Here is a 21,944-nt window from a genome sequence, read left to right as displayed (position 1 = left end):
TTTCACTAAACTGTCTTTGAGTTCAGAGCCTTTCTTCTGCTTCATTGATTCTGCTGTTGACATTCTCTATTGCAATTTTCATTTCATTCATGCATTTCTCAGGTCTAGAATTTGTTAGTTTTTTGCATAATTTCAATCTTTAATTTTCTCATTTTATTCATTTAATGACTTGCTAAGTTTTGATTTATTTTTCCTTTTTTAGATAATGAACAGAAATGTATTTGTAACAGTTCTGGAGACTGGGATGCTCAAGATCAAGGTGGTGGCATCTGTGAAGGCCTTCTTGCTGTGTCATAACAAGGCAGAAGGCATCACATGGGTGAGAGAGAGACAAAAGTGGGGTCCTTTTATAAGAAACCCACTCCCTCATGATAACATGAATTTCGAGGGACACGTTCAAATCACAGCAGTCCCAGTTCCGGATCTCTAGTTTTTTCCAGCATTTATTTTAGATTCAGGAGGTACAAATGCAGGTTTGTTACCTGGGTATACTGTGTAATGCTAGGTTTGGGGTATGAATGATCCCTTCACCCAGGTACTAACTAAACAGGTTTTCAACCACTGTGCTACTCCCTCCCTTTCCCCGCTAGTAGTCTCTAGTGTCTATTGCTGCCATCTTATATCCATGAGTTATCAATGTTTGGCTTCTACTTACAAGTGCAAACATGCAGTATTTGATTTTCTGTTCCTGTGTTAATTCACTTGGGATAATGGCCTCCAACTGCATCCATGGTGCTGAAAGGACATGATTTCATTATTTTTTATGGCTGCATAGTATTCCATGGTGTATATATACCACATTTTCTTTATTCAATCCACTACCGAGAAGCACCAAGGTTGATTCCATGTCTTTGCTACTGTGAATACTGCCATGATGAACACACAAGTGTATGTGTCTTTTTGGTAGAATGATTAGATTTCTTTTGGATATCTACCCAGTAATGGGATTCCTAGGTTGAATGGTAGTACTCTTTTAAGTTCTGAGACATCTCCAAATTTTTTGCCACAGTTGCTGAACTAATTTACATTCCTACCAACAGTATATAAGTGTTCCCTTTCTCCACAGCCTCACCAGCATTTGTTTTTTGAGTTTTTAGTAATAGCCATTCTGACTGGTGTGAGATGGCATCTTACTGTGGTTTTGATTTGCATTTCTCTGATGATGAGTGATGTGGAACGCTTTTTCGTATGTTTATTGGTTATGTGTTTGTCTTCTTCTGTGAAGTGTTTGTTCATGTCTTTTGCACATTTTTAAGTGGGGTTGTTTGCTTTTTGTTTGCCTAATTGCTTAAGTTCCTCATATATTTTGAATAGCAGACTTTTGTTGGATGCATAGTTTGCAAATATTTTCTCCCTTTCTGTGGGTTGTCTGTTTACTTTGTTGATAGTTTCTTTTGCTGTGCAGAAGCTCTTTATCCTAACTGGATCCCACTTGTCAATTTTTGTTTCTGTTGCAATGGCTTTTAGGACTTATAAATCCTTTCCCAAGGCCAATGTCCAGAATGGTGTTCCATAGATTTTCTTCTAGGATTCTTACAGTTTGAGGTCTTACATTTAAATATTTGATCCATCTTGAGCTCAGTTTCATATATGGTAAAATGTAGGGTTCTAGCTTCATTCTTCCACATATGGCTCACCAGTGATCTTAACACCATTTATTGAATAGATAGTCCTTTCCACGTTGCTTCTGTTTGTTGACTTTGTCAAAGATTAGATGGCTGAAGGTATGCAGCTTTATTTCTGGGTTCTCCACTCTGTTCCATTGTTCTATGTGTCTGTTTTAATACCAGTACCAGATTGTTTTGGTTACTGTAACCTTATGGTTTTAAGTTGGGTAACGTGATACCTCTGGCTTTGTTCTTTTTGCTCTGGATTGCTTTGGCTATTTTGAACTATTTTTATATTTTCTTTAAGTTCACTTAGCTCTTGTGGTGGTACTTTCAGACGTCAACATGGTTCAAATTGATGATTCTGCAGAAAAATGTCCTATTTCATCATCTTGCTGGCATCTGCACACTTGCCTTGTCTATTCTTGAATGAATATTCTTCAAAATAAAATTTTGAATGACATCATTTTATTATGGGTTAAATTAGAGAGGATTAACATCTTCACATTGAGTCTTTATATCCATAAATGAGAATTTATACAGGTCTCCTTATATACCTTATAGTAATGTTTTTAACCTTTTCACAGGTAGCCTGTACATTTCTCACCCCTCTCCTACCTACCAGTGGTATTTTATGCCTTCTAAATCTATTATAAACAGTCTCTGCTTTTAATTTTAACTGATAACTTACACAAAGGGAGATATTTCTGATTATTAAATTAATTTCCAAAAAAAAAGTATTAAAAAATGTGAATTTTTTTTTTTTTTTTTTTTTTGGAGATGGAGTTTCACTCTTGTTGCCCAGGTTGGAGTGCAGTAGCATGATCTCAGCTTACCGCAACCTCCAACTCCCAGGTTCAAGTGATTCTCCTGACTCAGCCTCCCGAGTAGCTGGGATTACAGGCACCCACCACCACACCTGGATAATTTTTTGTATTTTAAAAGAGATTTTAAAATTATAAAAAAAGTCATACACAGAATTTGAGAATACCATAGCACCATTAAGAGGGAAGGAGGCAAAGAGATTATGAGGTATTGCAGTGATAATATATTGTGACATATAAGTATTAAAACATTCTTGCATCTAGGAATAGAAACTTTAGTTGCCTCTCTCCTTGAACTCCTAAGACGGAGTCAAACAAAATTTTCTTTTGCTTTTCCTACTAGATATTTTTATTTTGCCTTCTAGAAACTCATCAATTTGAAGAAACATAGTCAATATGAATCATTTTATAAGCATCCTTATATATGTATAAATTTAAATTTTATAGTGTTTGATATACATATTCATGTTATATTACATGTATCTATATAGATAAAATATTGTTTATGAAAATTGACGTAGTATGCTATAAGTGAACAAAACTATATGAAAGAAGAATAGAACATGCTGCTTGATAGGAAAAGTTCTCAATAATAGAACAGTGCTGCAACAGAGACAAGAAGAGAAAATATAACCACAAAGGTCTTATGGGAGCTTATCATCTGCCAAGCACAGTTAAGCTCATTAGGTGGATAATCTTATTTTTCCTCACACAATTATGCTCATTTTATAAATGAGAAAGCTAGAACTTTGACAAGTTAAATTACCCAACTTCACATAGTTTATAGCTGATTCTTGTTCTCAAAGGCAACTCTGTGTGACTGTGAAGCCCCAGCACAGGGCCTCATAAAAAGGGCATTTCCATTTACTATAATATTTAAGAATCCAAAAAAATTGATTTTTAAAAAGCCTACAGTTAAAAGAAAGTTGCTTAAATATTACCTAAAATAGAACAATCAGTAAAGATGAAAGGAGAAAAAAAAAAAAAAAAAAAAAAAACCATGATCACAATGAAAGGAAAGAAAAGCAGCTCACAGGAATTTTCTACAGAGGCATACAAAGATACACTCTCCAAACAAGAAAACCATTATCTAATGAATGTTCCTCAGAAACTAGAATATTCACTTTTGTTTAAGTAAAACTTTCACTAATTATATAGAAGGTTATACTTCCTATCGAGATAATTTATCACTACAGCCACAGTTTCAGTGTAGAAAAACACCCTTAGCTCATCAGTATCTGGGAAGTAAAACAGAGGATACTGCTTGAAACAAAACTGCTTAGACCAGCACACTTCTTGGATTTGTCAATGTCACTGATTTAAAAATGAAAGCTAAATACCTTTTAAGACATCTGTACAATTCTAGGGTAGCTGTTTCAGAAGGGTCAAATGACTCACAGCCAATGGGGAACTAGAGAGATGAGATATCTGAGGATTTGGCGGGTAAACCAGACTTTCACTGATAGGGTCCCTTTTGGTAGAGATTCTCTTGAAAGACAGAGCAGCTTAAAGAAATCACTGAGGATTTTCACTATTGCAACAACAAAATGATATGGAACTGCCATATTGATTTTAAATTTGACAAAACGACAGAACCCCTGACAAAACAGAACCACTACCGCGGAATAAATCAATTAGATTCTGGATCAGGCCCGTTATTCTTCATATCATCACAAGTGCTTTCAAAGATGTTGTCACCAGATTAAGGGCACAAACTGGGATAGAGAGCTGGAAGGGCTTCTACTTAAAGAGTATGGTTATTGTACTTCACTTCCACGCTTAATCATTTGATAACACCCACAGTTGCTATTTTGGATACTCTATAAAATTCCCAGGCAGTTATCCATGTAATCTAACATAAATACACGTTAAAGTCTTTTCTGCTATTTCTCAAGGTCATGTGTTTGCCCGTGGAGCTCAGAGTACTGGCACCTCGCTCAGTCACTGCAACAATGGCTTCAATCCTTCTTGACAGGTGGTACCTCTGTGTTCCTAGTTGGCATCATACCACAGAAGGCTCCTCCCACACACTAACGGGACTGGATCAGTAACATCAGACTAAAAACATTAACCTTAGGAGTCTTATTATTCTGAAAAATACAATAAAACCTTCAGAATACAGGTTTTATTATTAAAACTCGGACCCAATTAAAATTCTATAAATGAGAAAGCTAGAACTTTGAGAAGTTAAATTACCCAGCTTTACATAGTTTATAACTGATTCTTGTTCTCAAAGGCAACTGTGTGACTGTGAAGCCCCAGCACAGGCTCCCATAAAAAGGGCATTTCCACTTACTATAATATTTAAGAATCCAAAAAAATTGATTTTTCAAAAGCCTACAGTTAAAAGCAAGTTGCTCAAATATTACCGATATTACCAATAATCAGACCCAATTAAAATCAGAGAGAAGAAAGTACCGCAAGGCTGTGTAGAACGTGCACTACTAATATAGCCCATTGACTATTTAAATAACTCACAGGATACCTTTTTAAATATATTTTCATTGTAGTAAAATATATATCCCATAACATCTACCAGTTTAACCACTTTAAGGGTACAGTTCAGTGGCATTAAATATATTCACATTGTTGTTCAACCATCACCCACATCCAGCCCCTGAACTCTTTTCATCCTACAGCTGAAACTCAAATCTTCTGAAAAATTTGTGAAGCTGGCAACACACCATGCTGACCCTTAGTTTGTGAAGAAGAAGGCCCGCGAGTATTAGAAAGATCCGTTTGCAGAGGTGTCACTTCATGTGACATTCCTGGCTAGTACAGATCCATCTCAAACAAACTTCTAAAGCTTGGGCTACTCCTCTGCTCAACTCTAAATCCACATGAAGAAATGTTTCCTATTCAATTGGCACCACATCCTAGCAGGATTTTTTGTTCTTCTTTTTTCTCTATACTTTGCTTTTCAGATGGATTTTATATCTATATATCTTTATTATGTGTGTGTGTGTATATATATATTACATTTTGCTTTGCAGGAGGATCATTTATGTGTATGTATGTGTATATATATGTGTATACATAATATATATTTATATATTATTTAATAGATATTAGATATATATATATACATTAGAATTAACTGAGAATGTTTCCTAAGGACAAATACATCACTAAGTCTCTCACTCCTTTGCTACTGTAGAAATGGAGTTAGGAAACAAGGGGAAAAAGAGCTGTTTCACCGCAGAGACTGTTTCCTTACCTTCTTGGACACCATAACCCTTACAGGAATTGTGAAAGAATGAAATGTGGGAGTGCTGGAAACCCAGAGCATGCAGCCTGATGCACAGAGAGCTCTTCATAAATGGTAGATGGCATTAGCTTCAAGTTGAGAAAGAATGTTTGCTTTTTGCTTCCTAGTCAGGAAAAGCCCTTTTGCTTTGAGGGACTAAAGAATGTTCTCTAACTTCCTGAGTGTTCTGTGTGTGTACTTGCCTCTGCTAATGTGTAGCCTGCCTTACAAAGACAATTTGCCTGACTTCATGTTGGATGAAGGGAAGCTGTACATGAAGATGGAGAGATACAGAGGGAAACAAGCCATGATTTCAGTAACCCAGTGGCCATGACAGCCAGAGGCAGAATGAAGGCTGACTGAGACTAGATATCCGCTGACCACCTCTGGACCCAGAGGGGCAGCTGTTTGGGCTGACACCACACCTGGCAGCAGGGCTGACATGTCCTCCAGACCTGCTCTTTCTCTGACTCACTGTGTTGATGCCCATCACTGGCTCATGGCTTGGTAGCTACCCAGCCATGCCCTCAGCCTCCCTTTTCCCTACTGTCGACAACTGTGTGTCTGGCATGTAACACACACACTCAGACTGAGAATGTTTCTGTCTCTGTGTTAACTGCAGTGTCTGCCACCCTTTCCTGCTCTCTCATAGCAGTTACCGAGTCAGTCCAGACAGCGGCTGCCTCTGGGCTCAGTGGGGATCGGCAGATCTCCAACCTCTGACCTTCCTTCTGCTTCCTTCATTAATTCCACTCACATGTGCTCCAGTCAGGCCCGGAAAATAAAACAATTCGGGACACATATACACAGGCCATGGGAGATCTACTAATGCACTTTGTCCACTGCCCCAAAATGACCCATGACAGCCGGTAGACATTTTTTAGATTTCCCAGTTAGATTGGTTCTACATTTTGGATCTCAAATTCTCAACACTGATAAAGAACAGTGAAACAAGTATTCATTTACAGCAAAATGTATGCTCTTCGTCAGAAAATTTTAAAAAACGAAGTCCAATAATATTATTCAGAGAACATTTTCTTTCTTTGCGTAAAATCTTCCTAGCGAGACAGAAAAAAAACCAAAATTCCATACATGGGAACAGGACATAATGACTTCCATAAGGAAATACAAAACCAGGAAGACACAGGCTGGAGGAGGGTAGGGTGGGAGGGCAGTGGGAGCTGGGTGCATGCATGTCTGTGTGTGTGTGTTCTGCGCACATTAGGGGTTAGGTTATCTAGAAGAATTCTATCAGGAAGAGATAATTTACTCAAGAAACGAATTGAGGAAACATCTATGCTATCTAAGTTATCTAGGGGAAAATTTCAGAGATACTGAATAGCTAGTACAAAGGATAGATCGTGCTTGACATTTTTAAAGAGCAACTAGGACAACATAGCACAAAATATTTGAAGCCAGACAGAGAATGCGGTCGAAGTCGCTTCTTTCTTTTTATCTAAATAAGGTCAGTTCTTTATTGAAAACGACTACACTTCATATGGTGCATAAAATACGTGGCAATTTACAGCAAAAATTAAAGAAAATAAAATTAGATAGATTTAAATTGGAAGTTAGTTGCAAAGGCAGAAGTGAGAGGGGATGTGAAGCTGTGGCAATGGTCCAGGTGAGAGACAGTGAGCAACTGCTGTCATGGTAATAACAGAGGTGAGGAAAAGTCATCAGACTCCACATAGACTCTGAAGTTGTGACTGACATGATCTGTTGAAAGACTGAGTCGACAGGATATGCCTATGGATTGACTGTGGAGTGTGAAGGAATGGAAGTCACTGGTAACTCCAGGCATACTGGCTCAAGCCAACAACTGGTAAATGCTGTGATAGTTACGGAGAGGTGGAAGCCCAGGAGCGATAGGTTTGGTGATGGGAAGGACGTGGAGATAATAAATTTGGTTTTGGACACGTCTATTTGACATCCAAAAGAAATGGAGTCTGGCGCTCAGAGGGGAACTTGAAACCTGTGTCGGGGATGGATAATAACCTGAAGACATCTAATCCCAACCAGAAGAAAATTTCACAGTGAATTAAAAAGTTCTATATTTCCTTGCAGATTTAATTCTTTATTCTTTCAGAAGTAACTGAAAAGGGGACATGAGGGAAAGCGGCTTGTCAGTGATTGCTAGTCTGGGACTACGATTAGCGGGATATTATGGCACAGTCGCTCGGCACGACCCCGGGACACTTTTCTGGCGTGGCTAGGCCGGGTTTCCAAGTATCTTGTCAGTGATTGCTAGTCTGGGACTACGATTAGCAGGATATTATGGCACAGTCGCTCAGCACGACCCCGGGACACTTTTCTGGCGTGGCTAGGCCGGGTTTCCAAGTATCTTGTCAGTGATTGCTAGTCTGGGACTACGATTAGCAGGATATTATGGCACAGTCGCTCAGCACGACCCCGGGACACTTTTCTGGCGTGGCTAGGCCGGGTTTCCAAGTATCTTGTCAGTGATTGCTAGTCTGGGACTACGATTAGCAGGATATTATGGCACAGTCGCTCAGCACGACCCCGGGACACTTTTCTGGCGTGGCTAGGCCGGGTTTCCAAGTATCTTGTCAGTGATTGCTAGTCTGGGACTACGATTAGCAGGATATTATGGCACAGTCGCTCAGCACGACCCCGGGACACTTTTCTGGCGTGGCTAGGCCGGGTTTCCAAGTATCTTGTCAGTGATTGCTAGTCTGGGACTACGATTAGCAGGATATTATGGCACAGTCGCTCAGCACGACCCCGGGACACTTTTCTGGCGTGGCTAGGCCGGATTTCCAAGTATCTTGCCTCTGCTTTTTGATTCAGAACATTTGTTCTTTTTTTTTCTGCAATGAGCCAAATAGTTTATAAGAAAATGCAGGAAAATGATAAAGAATGAGCTCCTTGATACATTGTATATTCTGGTTCAAACCTAATACATGCACAGATACACACAGCACAAAACACACTAACTTTAATATCCTGCGGAGAAGGTAATTTGCTGGGTTACATACATGCATGTTAAATGGGAGTATTTATTAGAATAAGTCAGACCAAAAGAACACTTTCGCACAGAATATCTGTATAATGGAAACACGGATTTCAGAAAAATAGCTGCAGTTTTCCAGGTGACTTTACAAGGGCAGGATGAGTGTAGATAACTGGGAGAGACTCTCTTTTTAGAAACATTCTGGGCATGAAAGGCAGCTGTGGATCCAGCCAAATAAGCTGCAAACTTCCCGATGATTTATTCACTGCTTTTCTACATTTTGTGATAGCAATAAGGAAGGTGTTAACTCTAACCTGCTAAATGTTTGAACCTGATGCATTTTGTAATCAGCAGAATAACGCTCCCCAAAGATGCCTACGTCTAACTCCTGGAAGCCGTGAATATGTTGTGTTACACGGCAAGGATAAACTAAAGCTGCAGATGGGAATTAAAGATGCCAATCAGCTGAGTTGGAAATAATGAGCGTGCCCTGGATTCTCCAGGTGAGCCCAATGTCTGGCTTCTCCAGGTGAGCCCAATGTCTGGCTTCTCCAGGTGAGCCCAATGTCTGGCTTCTCCAGGTGAGCCCAATGTAATCACAGGTTTCCTTAAAAGTGGAAGAGGGAGGAAGGTGTATTGGGTCAAAGTGATTCAATAAGAGCAGGATTCAGTTTGTACTGGCTGCCTTTGAAGATACAGGAAAAGGCCCATGGGCCAAGGAGTGTAGGTGGCTTCTAGAAGCTGGAGAGGCCAGTGACATTTTATTCCCCCAGTGCCTCCAGAAAGAACGCAGCCCTACTGACACCTTGATTTTGGCCTGGTGAGATCAACTTTGGACTCTTCACTTCCAAAACTGTAAGTAATACATTTGTGTTGTTTTAAGCCAACAGCAGAGGTGTCATTTCAGTTTGTAGTCATTGCTACCACAGGACTAGGGAGCTGGTACGCATTGCCGGGACTCACTCCTGCTCTGGCACTTGGGGGGCACTGTAGGTGCCCATGTTCATGGAGGTAGTCAGCAAAGGGGGGCTCTCTTGGCTGGGCTGGCCATGTCTGCTTACAGAGTGCTCCCCTCTTCCACGGCGGTAAGAACATTTGTTCTTATTAGGCCAGGTGGCTTTTTAAGGCAGTTCATATTACTACTACTCCTAAAAAAATATAGTGTGTGGTTCTCCCAGAAAATTATCTTTTAGCTTCCCTCTTTTCTTCTGTTGTTTATTCTTTTGACCTTGTTTGAGTAATGGCACCTTTTCAAATGATGTAGCAGATGAGATTATTCACTCAAGTGAGTCTGTGTCCTGAAATACATTTTGTTAACTGAAAGTATAATACGTAATGAAGCTTGTTCTGTTACTCAGAAAAGATTCATGTATTCCTGTTTTAAGTAACAGGGATTCTCTCTTTTGAACAGGACTTTTACTACTCTGAAGATTCCATAAATCTGGCAGTTATTTCTAGTTTTCTTGGGTATTTCTCAACACAAACTCAGTCCAGCCCTTGAAGCAGTCAATGTGAAGCATGTAATTAGTACGAATGTGGATTAATATATTAATCTATTCAGATAATCAAATGTCAGTGACTGATATGACAGCTGCACAATCTCTTATCGAAAGCCTTGGTATCAGATTTGCTTTAGATTCAGATTCATTTCATATATTAGAAAGGTCATACTGTGTATACACCAAATATTAGTGACTAGGTGGTAATCACGTTACTATTTTTGCAATAAAACATATGAATATTCACATTAAGCAGAGTAACTCAAAAATTCAAATAGCCCCAAAGTCAGTACATTCAGGTTTTGCTGCTAAATAAATCTGTGTCTGCTTGGGGTTCACCATTTTAATAACTTTGCTTTTAGAATTAAAAATTGCAGATAAGCAACTGTGGATCTTTAATAACAGAAAACATTAGCATAGACAATGGGTAAACCCAGACCAAAACAAAAAAGCCATAAAAAGATAGAAGAGCATCCAAGAAATACATAAGGCTGCAGAATGAATTTTTAATGTGTCCTTAACACAAAAGTAGAAGCAACACTATCCCTAGGAGAGAGCTGGAAATGCATTCTGTTCTCCTGGTACAGGAAAGTTAGTGCGATGACCCTGAGGGCAGGGGAGGTAGCTGTGGTCAGGAAAAGATAATAATAATAATAAAGATAATAATGTGCTAGGAAAGATAATAACCTTATGAAAACATAATTTTCATTAATCAAGGGTATTAATATTTTAGGTATCAAAAACAAATCTTAAGTTATTTTAATATCATCCATTCATATCTAAAATTAATGCCTTGGTAAAGGGCAGAAACTCTAATAAGATGTAATTTATTGTTAAGGCAGCAATGATAAGACTGGGGGACAGCCAATATCAGCCCATCTTTTTAAGAAAATGATAAATATGAGACAATCAATTAGTGAACTTTATTTCTAGAAAAGTAGCTTTGATAGGAAAAATACTAGACAGAAGGGACATGCCTGGTGAAGAATATGATAATTATGACTCAGCTCACATTTCCCAAGAGTATATTACTAACCTCTACCACAATTATTTGCTTATTTACTAAAAGAATGAATGAATGAATGAATAAACAAACAAATGGAGAATATGTCCCTGAGGTGCTGATGTAGCAGTTCAAGAAACACAAATCAAGATGGTTACCAGTGGTAGGGAAGGGGCGTGGAGGCTGGGGAGGAGGTGGGGATAGTTATTGGGTACAAAAAAATAGTAAGAATGAATAAGACCTAGTATTTGATAGCACAAGGTGACTACAGTCAATAATAATTTAACTGTACATTTAAAAATAAAAGTGTATAATTGGATTGTCTGTAACACAAAGGATAAATACTTGAGGGGATGGATCTCCCGTTTTATATGATGTCATTATTACGCACTGCATGCCTGTATCAAAGTCATAAATCCCATAAACGTATACACCTACTATGCACCCACGAAAAGTAAAATAAAAGCTTTTTTAAAAAAAGGAACTCAAATATCTACATAGGTATTTTATAATCCAAACTTGACAGCCTCTCTTTTTGCAATTTTACAACTTTCAGCAAATTCCCCATATTCTCTCCATTCAGTCTGAACAGCCATTTCACATCTTACACCTCACTGTTCTTTGTGTATCCCATGCATTATCCATGCTTTTGTTTGCGTTACTTCTGCTTTGTGAAAAATCTCCTGAATTATTTTCCAGCAACCCACATGGTAATGCTTTCTCCAAGGCCTGTCATTCTCAAGTCTCTCCGGGTCTGTGTCTCATAACTGAACACTCACAAGAACCATCTCTGGTTTGTTTTGTGGGTTCTCTCATCAGTAGCGTTAACATTTTTTTCACCATGCAAATTCTGTATAGTTAGTCATAAAGTCGGAAATGAAGCTGTTAAATGGTTACAATTTGCCAGTCACAGTGATGGAGGATGAAGGAGATGCAAAGATAAAGCCCTATCCCCAAAAACCTTTGAGCTCAAAATGGTGGAAGGCTGAGTCCTGAACCCTCACAGCACTACGTATCATTGTTTTAGTCCAAAACAAGTCCTAGAGATGTCCAGAGCCAGGAAGGACCATTTTCGGTGTAGTTGTTCAAAAAGGGCATCCTGGGAGAGGATGAATTTCACTCATTCATTCAGGAAACATTTCCTGATGTCCTACTCCTGTTAGGCACAGTTAGGCTTTAGAGGCTAAGCTAGTTTTCCAGAACTGCTCTAACAAAGGGCCACAAACTAGGCAGCTAAAGTGATGGATGCCACACGTCCAAGATCAAGGTGTCCGCAGCCCATGCTGCCTCTGGAGGCTCTAGGGAGGGATCTGTTCCAGGCCCATCTCCTAGCTGCTGGTGCCTCCGGTGTTCTGTGGCTTGTCCATGCATTATTCTAATCCTCCCTCCTCACAGGGCTGCTTCCCTATGTGCCCTTGCACTGTGTTCCCTGTGTGTACATCTGTCTCTGCGTCCAAAGGTCCTTCCTGATGAGGACACCAGTCATATTAGATTAGGGTCAACCCTCCTGACTACATTTTAACTTGATTACCTCTGTAAAAACCTTATATCCAATTAAGGTCACATTCTGAGGTATTGGGAGTTACGATTCCAACATATGTTCTTGGGAAACCACAAGTCAACCCAGAATAGAGATGCAGGGATGAAAGGCTGAAAGGCACAGTGACTGTGAAAGGAAGCTCACACGGTGAGGGGGCACCGGGAAAGTAAATCACTTGTTCCAGTGAAGCGCAACACGTTCCTACACGTGGTAAGATCACGAGAGTCGACATCTGTTATTTTAAGTGTTCTGGATTAGTAAGAACGTTAACCTTTACGCTCTTTCCCTGCAGGCTAGTAGCCTTTCAGAGTAAGCAAAACTGGCAGACGGCGTTGCCTTGGCTATGGCTTCCCTCTGAACTGTTTAACTGGATAACAAAAATGCTGACGGTACCTCCATCATTGATGTATTTTTTTTTAGGAGGAAGAAAGAGCCAAATTACAAATACAACACAGACTCTGTATTAGAGTTTTCTCTTACAGCATCTCTTTTACAGGGAAACTGTCCACAACATTTTAAACATTAATAATCAATGCAGAGTAAGATTTTAAACAGATACAGGTTACTTCCAAACACTATGTAATAAATTATTATTATTATTATTATTATTAAGATGGAGTTTCTCTTTTTTGCCCAGGCTGGAGTGCAATGGTGTGATCTCGGCTCACTGCAACCTCTGCCTCCCGGGTTCAAGCGATTCTCCTACCTCAGCCTCCCAAGTAGCTACAAAAGTTAAACAAAAAGTGACTAACCCCCTCCAAAGAGGCACTGACATATAATCAGAAACAGAAATAATGTCATTGTTATCAGGATATTTACAGAATCCAGAGAATCTCACAGGGATCTGTAGTCTATTTACTCGCTCCTGTAATCCCAGCACTTTGGGAGGCCAAGATTTGAGGTCAGGAGTTCAAGACCAGCCTGGCCAACATGGCAAAACCCCGTCTCTACTAAAAATACACATACGGAAAAAAAAAAAAAAAAAGCCAAGTGTGGTGGTGCACGTCTATAGTCCCACCTATTCAGGAGGCTGAGGCAGGAGAATTGCTTGAACCTAGGAGGTGGAGGTTGCAGTAAGCCAAGATCATGCCACTGCACTCTAGCCTGGGCAATAAGAGTGAAACTCCATCTCAATAAAAAAATAAAAAAATAAAAATAAATAAATAAATAAAAAAAAACAAGAAAAACTAAATCTGGCCACTGATAAAGGACACATGATTATTCAAGTTCAAAGTCTGTGTTCCTATACTTGTCATACATACAGAAACTGCTCATTTATTACATTTTGAAATTTCAGTGTCTTTCAAAAATATCAGATCAAATCAGAGAAAATAAATGAATTCAACCTACCACTTTAAAATAATGCAGAGGCAATGTTAAATTACTCTATTAAGCAAACCAAGAAAAAATAAATTATATATGATTTGTATTATTTTTTAACTTCCACACTATTTAATGGTATTAAATACAAGATTGTCTTTCAATGCTTTCAATGAAATAGGTATCTTACTTTCACTTAGAACATTTTTTTCAAAGTAATTCTTAAAATTCTGTTTTTCTAATAGGTTTGCAGCAATAGGTAGCAATCATTATTATTAGAAAACATACCCAGATGCTTTCTTCTCGGCGATACTGTTTCCAGTTTCTCCCACCATCACTGAACATCAGGAGGTAGCTGGTCACCCAGTCAGAGCTCCCATATCCTCCTTGGGTGGCCACAGCAGTGACCTCCATTCTCTCTCCAAGGTCAATTTGCAGCCATTGGTATTTATTTGACACAAGTGGGGTCCAGCCACCAGCTCCTTTTTTGAAACAGAAAAAGTGGGAAAATGGTAGAGGACGAAGTTATTTAACACAGCTGTTACTAGATTAGAAAACGATAAAATTATGAATACATATTAAGAAAATAACCGATTTACAGTAGAAAAAATAGAATTACAGGTGGCTGGATGAACCCTAAATTGTGTTCACATTTAGCTAGATGACCCCGACATTCTAGAATGCAGGTGTCCTACTGAGCAGAGAAAATGTTTGTTTAATGCAGGTGGCTAATATAGCATTCCTGTCAATTTTTGGAACTAGTGTATTTCATAGCCCTTGTGCCGAGATTTGCCTTTTCCCAACACAAGAGACTAAATTCCAGTAGTAGGAAGTACAGTATTAAGCATTAATAAAACAAAGACAGTTAATATATTGACCTTGCACTCAAAGTGCTTACAGTCTCATAGGAGAAATGGATGTGTTAAAGAACAATTCAAATATAGAGTGCTTTGTGAGGCAATCCCACTTACATGTGGAATTTTAAAAAGTTGAATTCACAGAAGTACAGAGGAGAGTGATGGTTAAGAGGAACTGGGGTGTGGAGGAGACACTGGTAAAAAAAAAAGTACAAAAAGGTATGGAGTGGCAAATGGTAAAGGTGAGTCATAAGCAGGTTCTGGTGCACTCTGCTCTCTCTGGCAGTACTGCTGGAAAACTGGGGCAAGCCTCACACAGTGCTCGTCCATCTTGGACAAGGAGGAGGAGACTGTCAGGTATTGAAGATGCGTGCACAGCAGAAAATTTGCTCTTTTTGCGCTGACCAATGCTACATCTGAAACGAAAACATAGGAATGCCCACTGATGTTTTATTGATGTTTGTTATTTTTCTAGTTTAACAGAATTAGGGGACACTCCAGAACCACAGCTTCTTTAATAATCAATGTCTAGAAAAAGAGAGTACTCTCTATAAACAATTCCCAAGTCGAGGAGTCAGCACACTTTTAACACCCTGCTGTTGCCACTTACCTGAAGGCTCTGATAGAAAGTCTGAAGTTCTAGACAGTGCACTATTATTCATTGACTTACACTGTGTATTTTATTATTGGAGGTTTTATCATTATGTCCTCATTTGTAAAGTCTTTAGTACTTTAGTACATGTCCAAAAAAGTTTGATATTATTAGAATACAGCTAGGAGTAAAAACAAGTGAGGACATTATACTTTAACATAAGTTATTATGGGGAAGTGTTGAAAAATATAAATATTTATATTTAAATAACATTCATATTTAAATAATAAATACAAATATTAGGCACCTATCTGAATGGAGGACCACAACTTAACTACTGTTTCCTTATGATTCCCAAGTTTACAGATTCTTAGAAGTCAGCTTCTAAGATATTTTTGTAGTGAATCTTTGATCAAAAATATTTTTTCCTCTGAATGTACGATAAGCACCTCTTAAGTCTGTATTTTATATATATGTATATACACACATATAGATAGATATAATTTTTATTTGTTTTGCTTCTTATTATTCCATGTTTTGACTTTTGACTTGAAGAGTCAGGAATTCGATCTAGTAGACAGGATGGAAAATTATTGGTAACCAACACTGTGCATTTGATTGACACTAAAACATTCCATATCTTTCTTAAGCCAGACAGCTAGGAGGTGGATACAGCTCTTGTTCAAAGTTGAATGTTCTGCTATAGACCAGTGGCATCCTCCACTCATGCAGCGTGGTTTCCTGGATCGGGCAAGATTTATTCTTGGATGATCTATGGCAATATTTATGTGAGCCCCTGCCAGAGACAGTGCACGAACTTCTTCAGCCCTCAGTGGAAACTGCTTCCACAGTTTCTCCTCTCTGCTCATTCCTCCTTCCAACTTAACTTTTCAGAATGTGACAGAATTCCACCTACCCACTTCTATAATCACTCAATTTAACAATGAATATTTATTGAGCATTTGAGAACTCTGGGTCAGGCAAACAGTTCCCTTGAAATAAATTTTGCATTTAATTCCTAATGTACCTTTAAAAGACAAGGCCTCATTACGACCCTCCGTATGAATGGTGGGCAGCTGACCTATGTTTATGCATCTAGGAAGTGGCCCACAAGCTTTGGATCCAGAACCTGTGCAGTTAAATATTTTTATTATATTATTTTGATGATAATCATGGGATGTGGTGGTTCTCAAATAAATGCAAAAAAGATGTAAAGAAGTTTGGGAGTGAGCAGGTCTGGCTACCTAAGGAAGCAGCCCCTGTGCAGCAGGGCAGCCTCTCCTACTCTGGTCAGGCAAGGCCCGGGTTTCAGAGGGTTGACGGTGCAGTGCCAGTGGGGTTTTCTCTACTGGTCCTTCCTGTTGACTCTACCAGATCTATTGTTCTCTCCTAAGACTATGTAAAATTTAATTGGTGGGAGATCCTTTTGGGGTTGGTCTAACTAGCAGCCAATAGTCCTAGGTACAACACTACTGAAACTGTGTATCCTTTTCTGTTTTTCTTATTATTATCATTTTATGGGGTTGTTTTTTGAGACAGAGTCTCACTCTGTCACCAGCCTGGAGTGCAGTGGCGAGATCTCTGCTTACTGCAACCTCCGACTCCCTGGTTCAAGCAATTCTCCTGCCTCAGCCACCTGAGTAGCTGGGATTACAGGCACCCACCACCACACCAGGCTAATTTTTGTATTTTTAGTAAAGACGGGGTTTCACCATGTTGGCCAGGATGGACTCGGTCTCCTGCCCAGCTCGGCCTCCCAAAGTGCTGGGATTACAGGCATGAGTCACTGGGCCCAGCCTATTTTATGGTTGCTCTAAAAGACCTGGGAGAAGGTGGAGGAGATGCTAATAGCCAACCCATCATCTTAGGCTGGACGTGGTACACGGGGAATTCTATACACAGAGCTGAAACTTTTGAGGAACTATTCAATATTTTTGGTTCTTCCCCTCATCTTGGTTAGTCAGCATGAAGGGCATCTTCTTCAGCTTGTATTTCATAACCTTTCTTTGGTATTTTCACTCCCTCTCATTCCAGGTTTAGAAAAGTAATTACTATGAGAACACATGTGGAGAAGCACAAGGAGGAAAATGAGTCGACACAGTTCTGGTGTGCTACCCTGGGATGGTGCGTTCTCCATAGAGGAAGTGGGAGCCACTGGCCATCCCTCTTCTCTGCATCCCTCACTGTTTGTTAGTTGTTGGTGTTCACAGCTGCACCTCTGCTAACAGATGACTCATTTCAGTAACTTGATTTTACCTTTGATGAAGTAGTATTCAAATGCAAATAAGCTATATCTTCAGCCATCACTGATAAAGTAATGAAATTTTGGCGTTAGCAAAGAATTTCATCAGGATGTTGTAGCCTCAGGAAATCTGCAATCCCAGCTGGGTTTTCAGGGTAAGCTGATGTGCACACAATTTAATTAAATGCTGAGTGGAAACGGTGGGAAACACAACATAAAGGACCTGTACACTCCTGGATAGCACGGGGCTGTGTGCCATTGTTCAAGGCAGCTTTGAAGGTTGGTATAGAAGGCCACTATGGGTAATAGAGAAAGGAGGTTGGCTGACTCCACCCCCAACTAGCGTGTGGTAATTGTCCAGTCACTCAGCCTTTCTGAGACAAAAATGCTGTCTTTTGATGTTGTCCTTTGTTTAAAAAAGAAAAGCGGCCGGGTGCGGTGGCTCAAGCCTGTAATCCCAGCACTTTGGGAGGCCAAGACGGGCGGATCATGAGGTCAGGAGATCGAGACCATCCTGGCTAACACGGTGAAACCTAGTCTCTACTAAAAAATACAAAAAAAAAAACTAGCCGGGCGAGGTGGTGGCGCCTGTAGTCCCAGCTACTCGGGAGGCTGAGGCAGGAGAACGGCGGGAACCCGGGAGGCGGAGCTTGCAGTGAGCTGAGATCCGGCCACTGTACTCCAGCCTGGGCAACAGAGCGAGACTCCGTCTCAAAAAAATAAATAAATAAAAATAAAAATAAAAAAAGCATAAAGTGGGGAGGGGGCATTAACAGTCATATAAATCACCTCACAAGACTAACGAAGACAATGGGATAACTGACACTAAAGCACTTTGTAACTAAATTATTATTCAAATGTGATGCCACAGTCAATTTTTGTTTTCTTTAAATTAAAACAAATGGAAGTCTTCTATTTGTTAAGTCAAGATTATACATATACTGACTCCTTTTCAACCTGGAAGTGTCTTTTCATAGTCCCTTCGAGTCTATGGTCACCAAACCTTTGTACACAAAACGGGGGAAGCAGTTATGTTCTCCAAGCTCAGCCTCTCCCCCATCACAAACATTTCTTTTCCACTTCACCCTCCCCCTTTCCCTGCCTCTGACAAGACACTGCACCTGAGTTCAAGTGTCACAATTCTACCCCACAGATCCTGTGAATTACGAAAACCTCGACCCCTCCATTCATAATATATGTTCTGACACACACGTTTCATTACTGGAATGAGATTAAAATATGCTGAGCAACGGAAACTTTCTCTTACACTTTATATGGCTTGAGGGAGTGGATGTTATTTTTTAAAGGGTAATTGGTTTTTATAAAGGCTGTGACGGCAGTGAAGACGCTGAGCTACGCAAACTGTTTTGTCCCTAAATGTTCACACAGCACAGAATTTATCTTACATACCATTTTATCCATTTTTAAGTTTTCAAGTTCTGAGGGAATTAAAGTTTTGCCACTTATTTTGTAACGGAAAACAAGGGAAAAGGGGGAAGTGAGAAACTGTGAAGCATATATTGTATGCTGAGAATTCTACCAGATGTTTTCATGCATATTATCATTTTTTATTTCTAAAAGCATCCAGTGGGTTGTCTTTATCGTATCCACCTTACAGATGAGAAAATAAAATCACTAATTAAAACACATGGAAAGATATTTTTTAAATCAGCTTATGTTTCATTGTTATCCCTGTCCATGAATATATTCACATGATTTGTCAATCACTTAGTACTTTTTGGTTATAAATAATTTGGCATGATTATGTATCTATTTTATACAGTTATATCTGTTATAATTCTGCATTTACCTCAGGTCAAAGTTACATTTCACTGTCTGGGGCAGGGGCTCTGAAAGAAAAGTAGAAACCCCAGAGCTGGAGGCTTGTTTCTGACTAACAACAATAAAAATTCCCATGACTATAGTATCTAGTCATAAGTGGCAGCACTGTCACAGAGAATGTATTGACTTTGTTTACAGGGGAAATAATGCACAGGTAAATCATCATCATCATCATTATGATTATCATATCACCATAATCTTATACCTTCCTCAACATTTGATGAGTACCAAGGGCACAAAATATAAGTAAACAAAGTAAATGTTCCAAGCCAGCCACTATTAGAGGCTTCTATATATCAAGCAAACACATAGTTAAATAAACCTTGTCCCCACGAGACACTTCCCACTAAGATAACAAATTGTTTCAAATGTCATTTTATCCAGATATGTTTTTTTCCTTATCGAATTGCATTTTAATTCACATTAAAAATTTCCGGTATTACCTGGGGTGAGACGTGAGGTAGGGACTGTCACAGCTCCTACACTCTAGTGAGATTATGTGTATTTATAGGGAAGAGAAGTGAAGCTGGCTTTAAATAAACTCCGTCATTCCACTTCTGAGATTTATAGGCTTTAAACAGCCATGCTTTTGGTCAGTAGGTCTGCCGTTTTGCAGAGGGGAATTCAGACATTTAACTGAGATCTAATTTCGTTTAGGAAAAAAGGTCTAACTACACAGATATAGAATCAGGTACTACCGTCTTTTTCCAACTACGCTGTTTTAAAGTAAAAAATACAGAAACCTTCCCTCACAATCTGTCTTTGTGTACGTGTTCTATTTCAGCAGTATTTCCCTCAACCTTAGCAGGTTGATGCAGAAAGAACATTCAGCCTACCAAAAATGTGTTCATAAAAGAAGAATTGCAATTATGATTAAAATCTCAGAGTATACATAACAATTTATAAAATGTACTATCTTACAAAATGCATCTATACTCCCTAGTACCTTTGAAAATGGACATAGAATAAACAAAAAACAAATAGTAGGTGTTAGACTTAAAATCAATCATATACACAATGATATTAAAGGTAAGTAGTACAAACACTCCTATTAAATGGCAATGATGGTCAGATTAGATGAGAAAGCAAGGTCCACCTATATGTTGCCTACAAGAAATATACTTTAAATAAAACGGGCTCCAATAGCCTAAGTGTAAACACATGGAAAAATATATATTATACTAACACTAGTCAAAAAAAAGCTGGAATGGCTCTATGAAACGAAGTAGATTTCAGCACAAAAATTCTAAAAGGTAAAGAAAATTATTTCCCAATGATTAAGTTGTCCTTTCATCCGAGGACATAATCCTGAACGTGCAAACACTTAATAACAGGGCTTCAAAATACATGAAATGAAACCTAGTACAACTGAATGAAGTAAATAAATCCACAATTACAGGAGATTCTAGTACCCCGTCTTGGTAACTACGCAAGGCAGAAAATAGGGATTCCGAAGTATTAATTATCACTATCAACCTATATGATTCATTGATATGTGTGGAATGCTCCACCTAACAGAAGAACATGTATTCTTTTCAAGTTCATTTGGAACTTTTACCAAAATAGACCATTAAACAAGTCATTAAACAAGTTTCAACAGAGTTAAAATCATTTAAATCATGTAAAGTATATCTTTGTGATATACAATAGATTAAATTAAGAAATCAACAATAGTGACTTCTCTGAAAAATCCAGGAATATTAGGAAACTAATAACACATACTTCATAATCAATGAATCAAAGAAGAAACTAAAAGAGAAATTAGCAAGTATTTCAAGCTGAATGAAAATGAAACTGCAACTTATCAAAATCTATGGAATGGAGCTTCTGGCTGCTGCCCCAGGAAGTAGAAAGCTATAAGGAGCCTCATTTCTTCCCTTATTAACAAACTCCAGCCCGGGCTAGAGTTCAGTGATGCAAAGGAACGCAGATCATCGCCAGCAACGGATCAAAGCTGAACGGGGAATGACTTTGACGAGATGAGAGAAGAAGGCTTCGGTCCATCAAACTTCTCAGAGCTAAGGGAGGAATTACATACCCAGCGCAAAGAAACTAAAAATCTTGAAAAAAGAGTGGAAGAATTGATAACTAGAATAATTAATGCAGAGAAGGCCATAAACGAACTGACAGAGATAAAAACCATGACACGAGAAATATGTGACAAATGCACAAGCTTCAGTAACCAACTCGATCAACTGGAAGAAAGAGTATCAATGACTGAAGATCAAATGAATGAAATGAAGCGAGAAGAGAAGTCTAGAGAAAAAAAGGAAAAAGAAATGAACAAAGCCTCCAAGAAATATGGGATTATGTGAAAAGACTAAATCTACATCTGATTGGTGTGCCTGAAAGTGACGGGGAAAATGGAACCAAGCTGGAAAACACTCTGCAGGATAT

At 38.9% G+C, this 21,944-nt stretch overlaps 1 protein-coding gene across 1 annotated transcript in view; it reads right to left on the bottom strand.

The window, feature by feature from the left end:
• LOC108529275 (contactin-associated protein-like 3) overlaps positions 1 to 21,944 on the bottom strand; it is a 219,639-nt gene that overhangs the window by 168,247 nt on the left and 29,448 nt on the right. The window contains 1 exon segment of the mRNA XM_017871463.1: positions 14,303 to 14,496. Within this exon segment, the coding sequence (XP_017726952.1) occupies positions 14,303 to 14,428 (126 nt within the window). The 5' untranslated portion in view covers positions 14,429 to 14,496.

This window comes from Rhinopithecus bieti, unplaced genomic scaffold (assembly GCF_001698545.2).
Source record: "Rhinopithecus bieti isolate Rb0 unplaced genomic scaffold, ASM169854v2 scaffold_6063, whole genome shotgun sequence".
In the NCBI taxonomy this organism is placed as follows: domain Eukaryota; kingdom Metazoa; phylum Chordata; class Mammalia; order Primates; family Cercopithecidae; genus Rhinopithecus; species Rhinopithecus bieti.
Note: the sequence above shows the minus strand (reverse complement) of the source record. Positions and strands in the feature narration are given on the sequence as shown.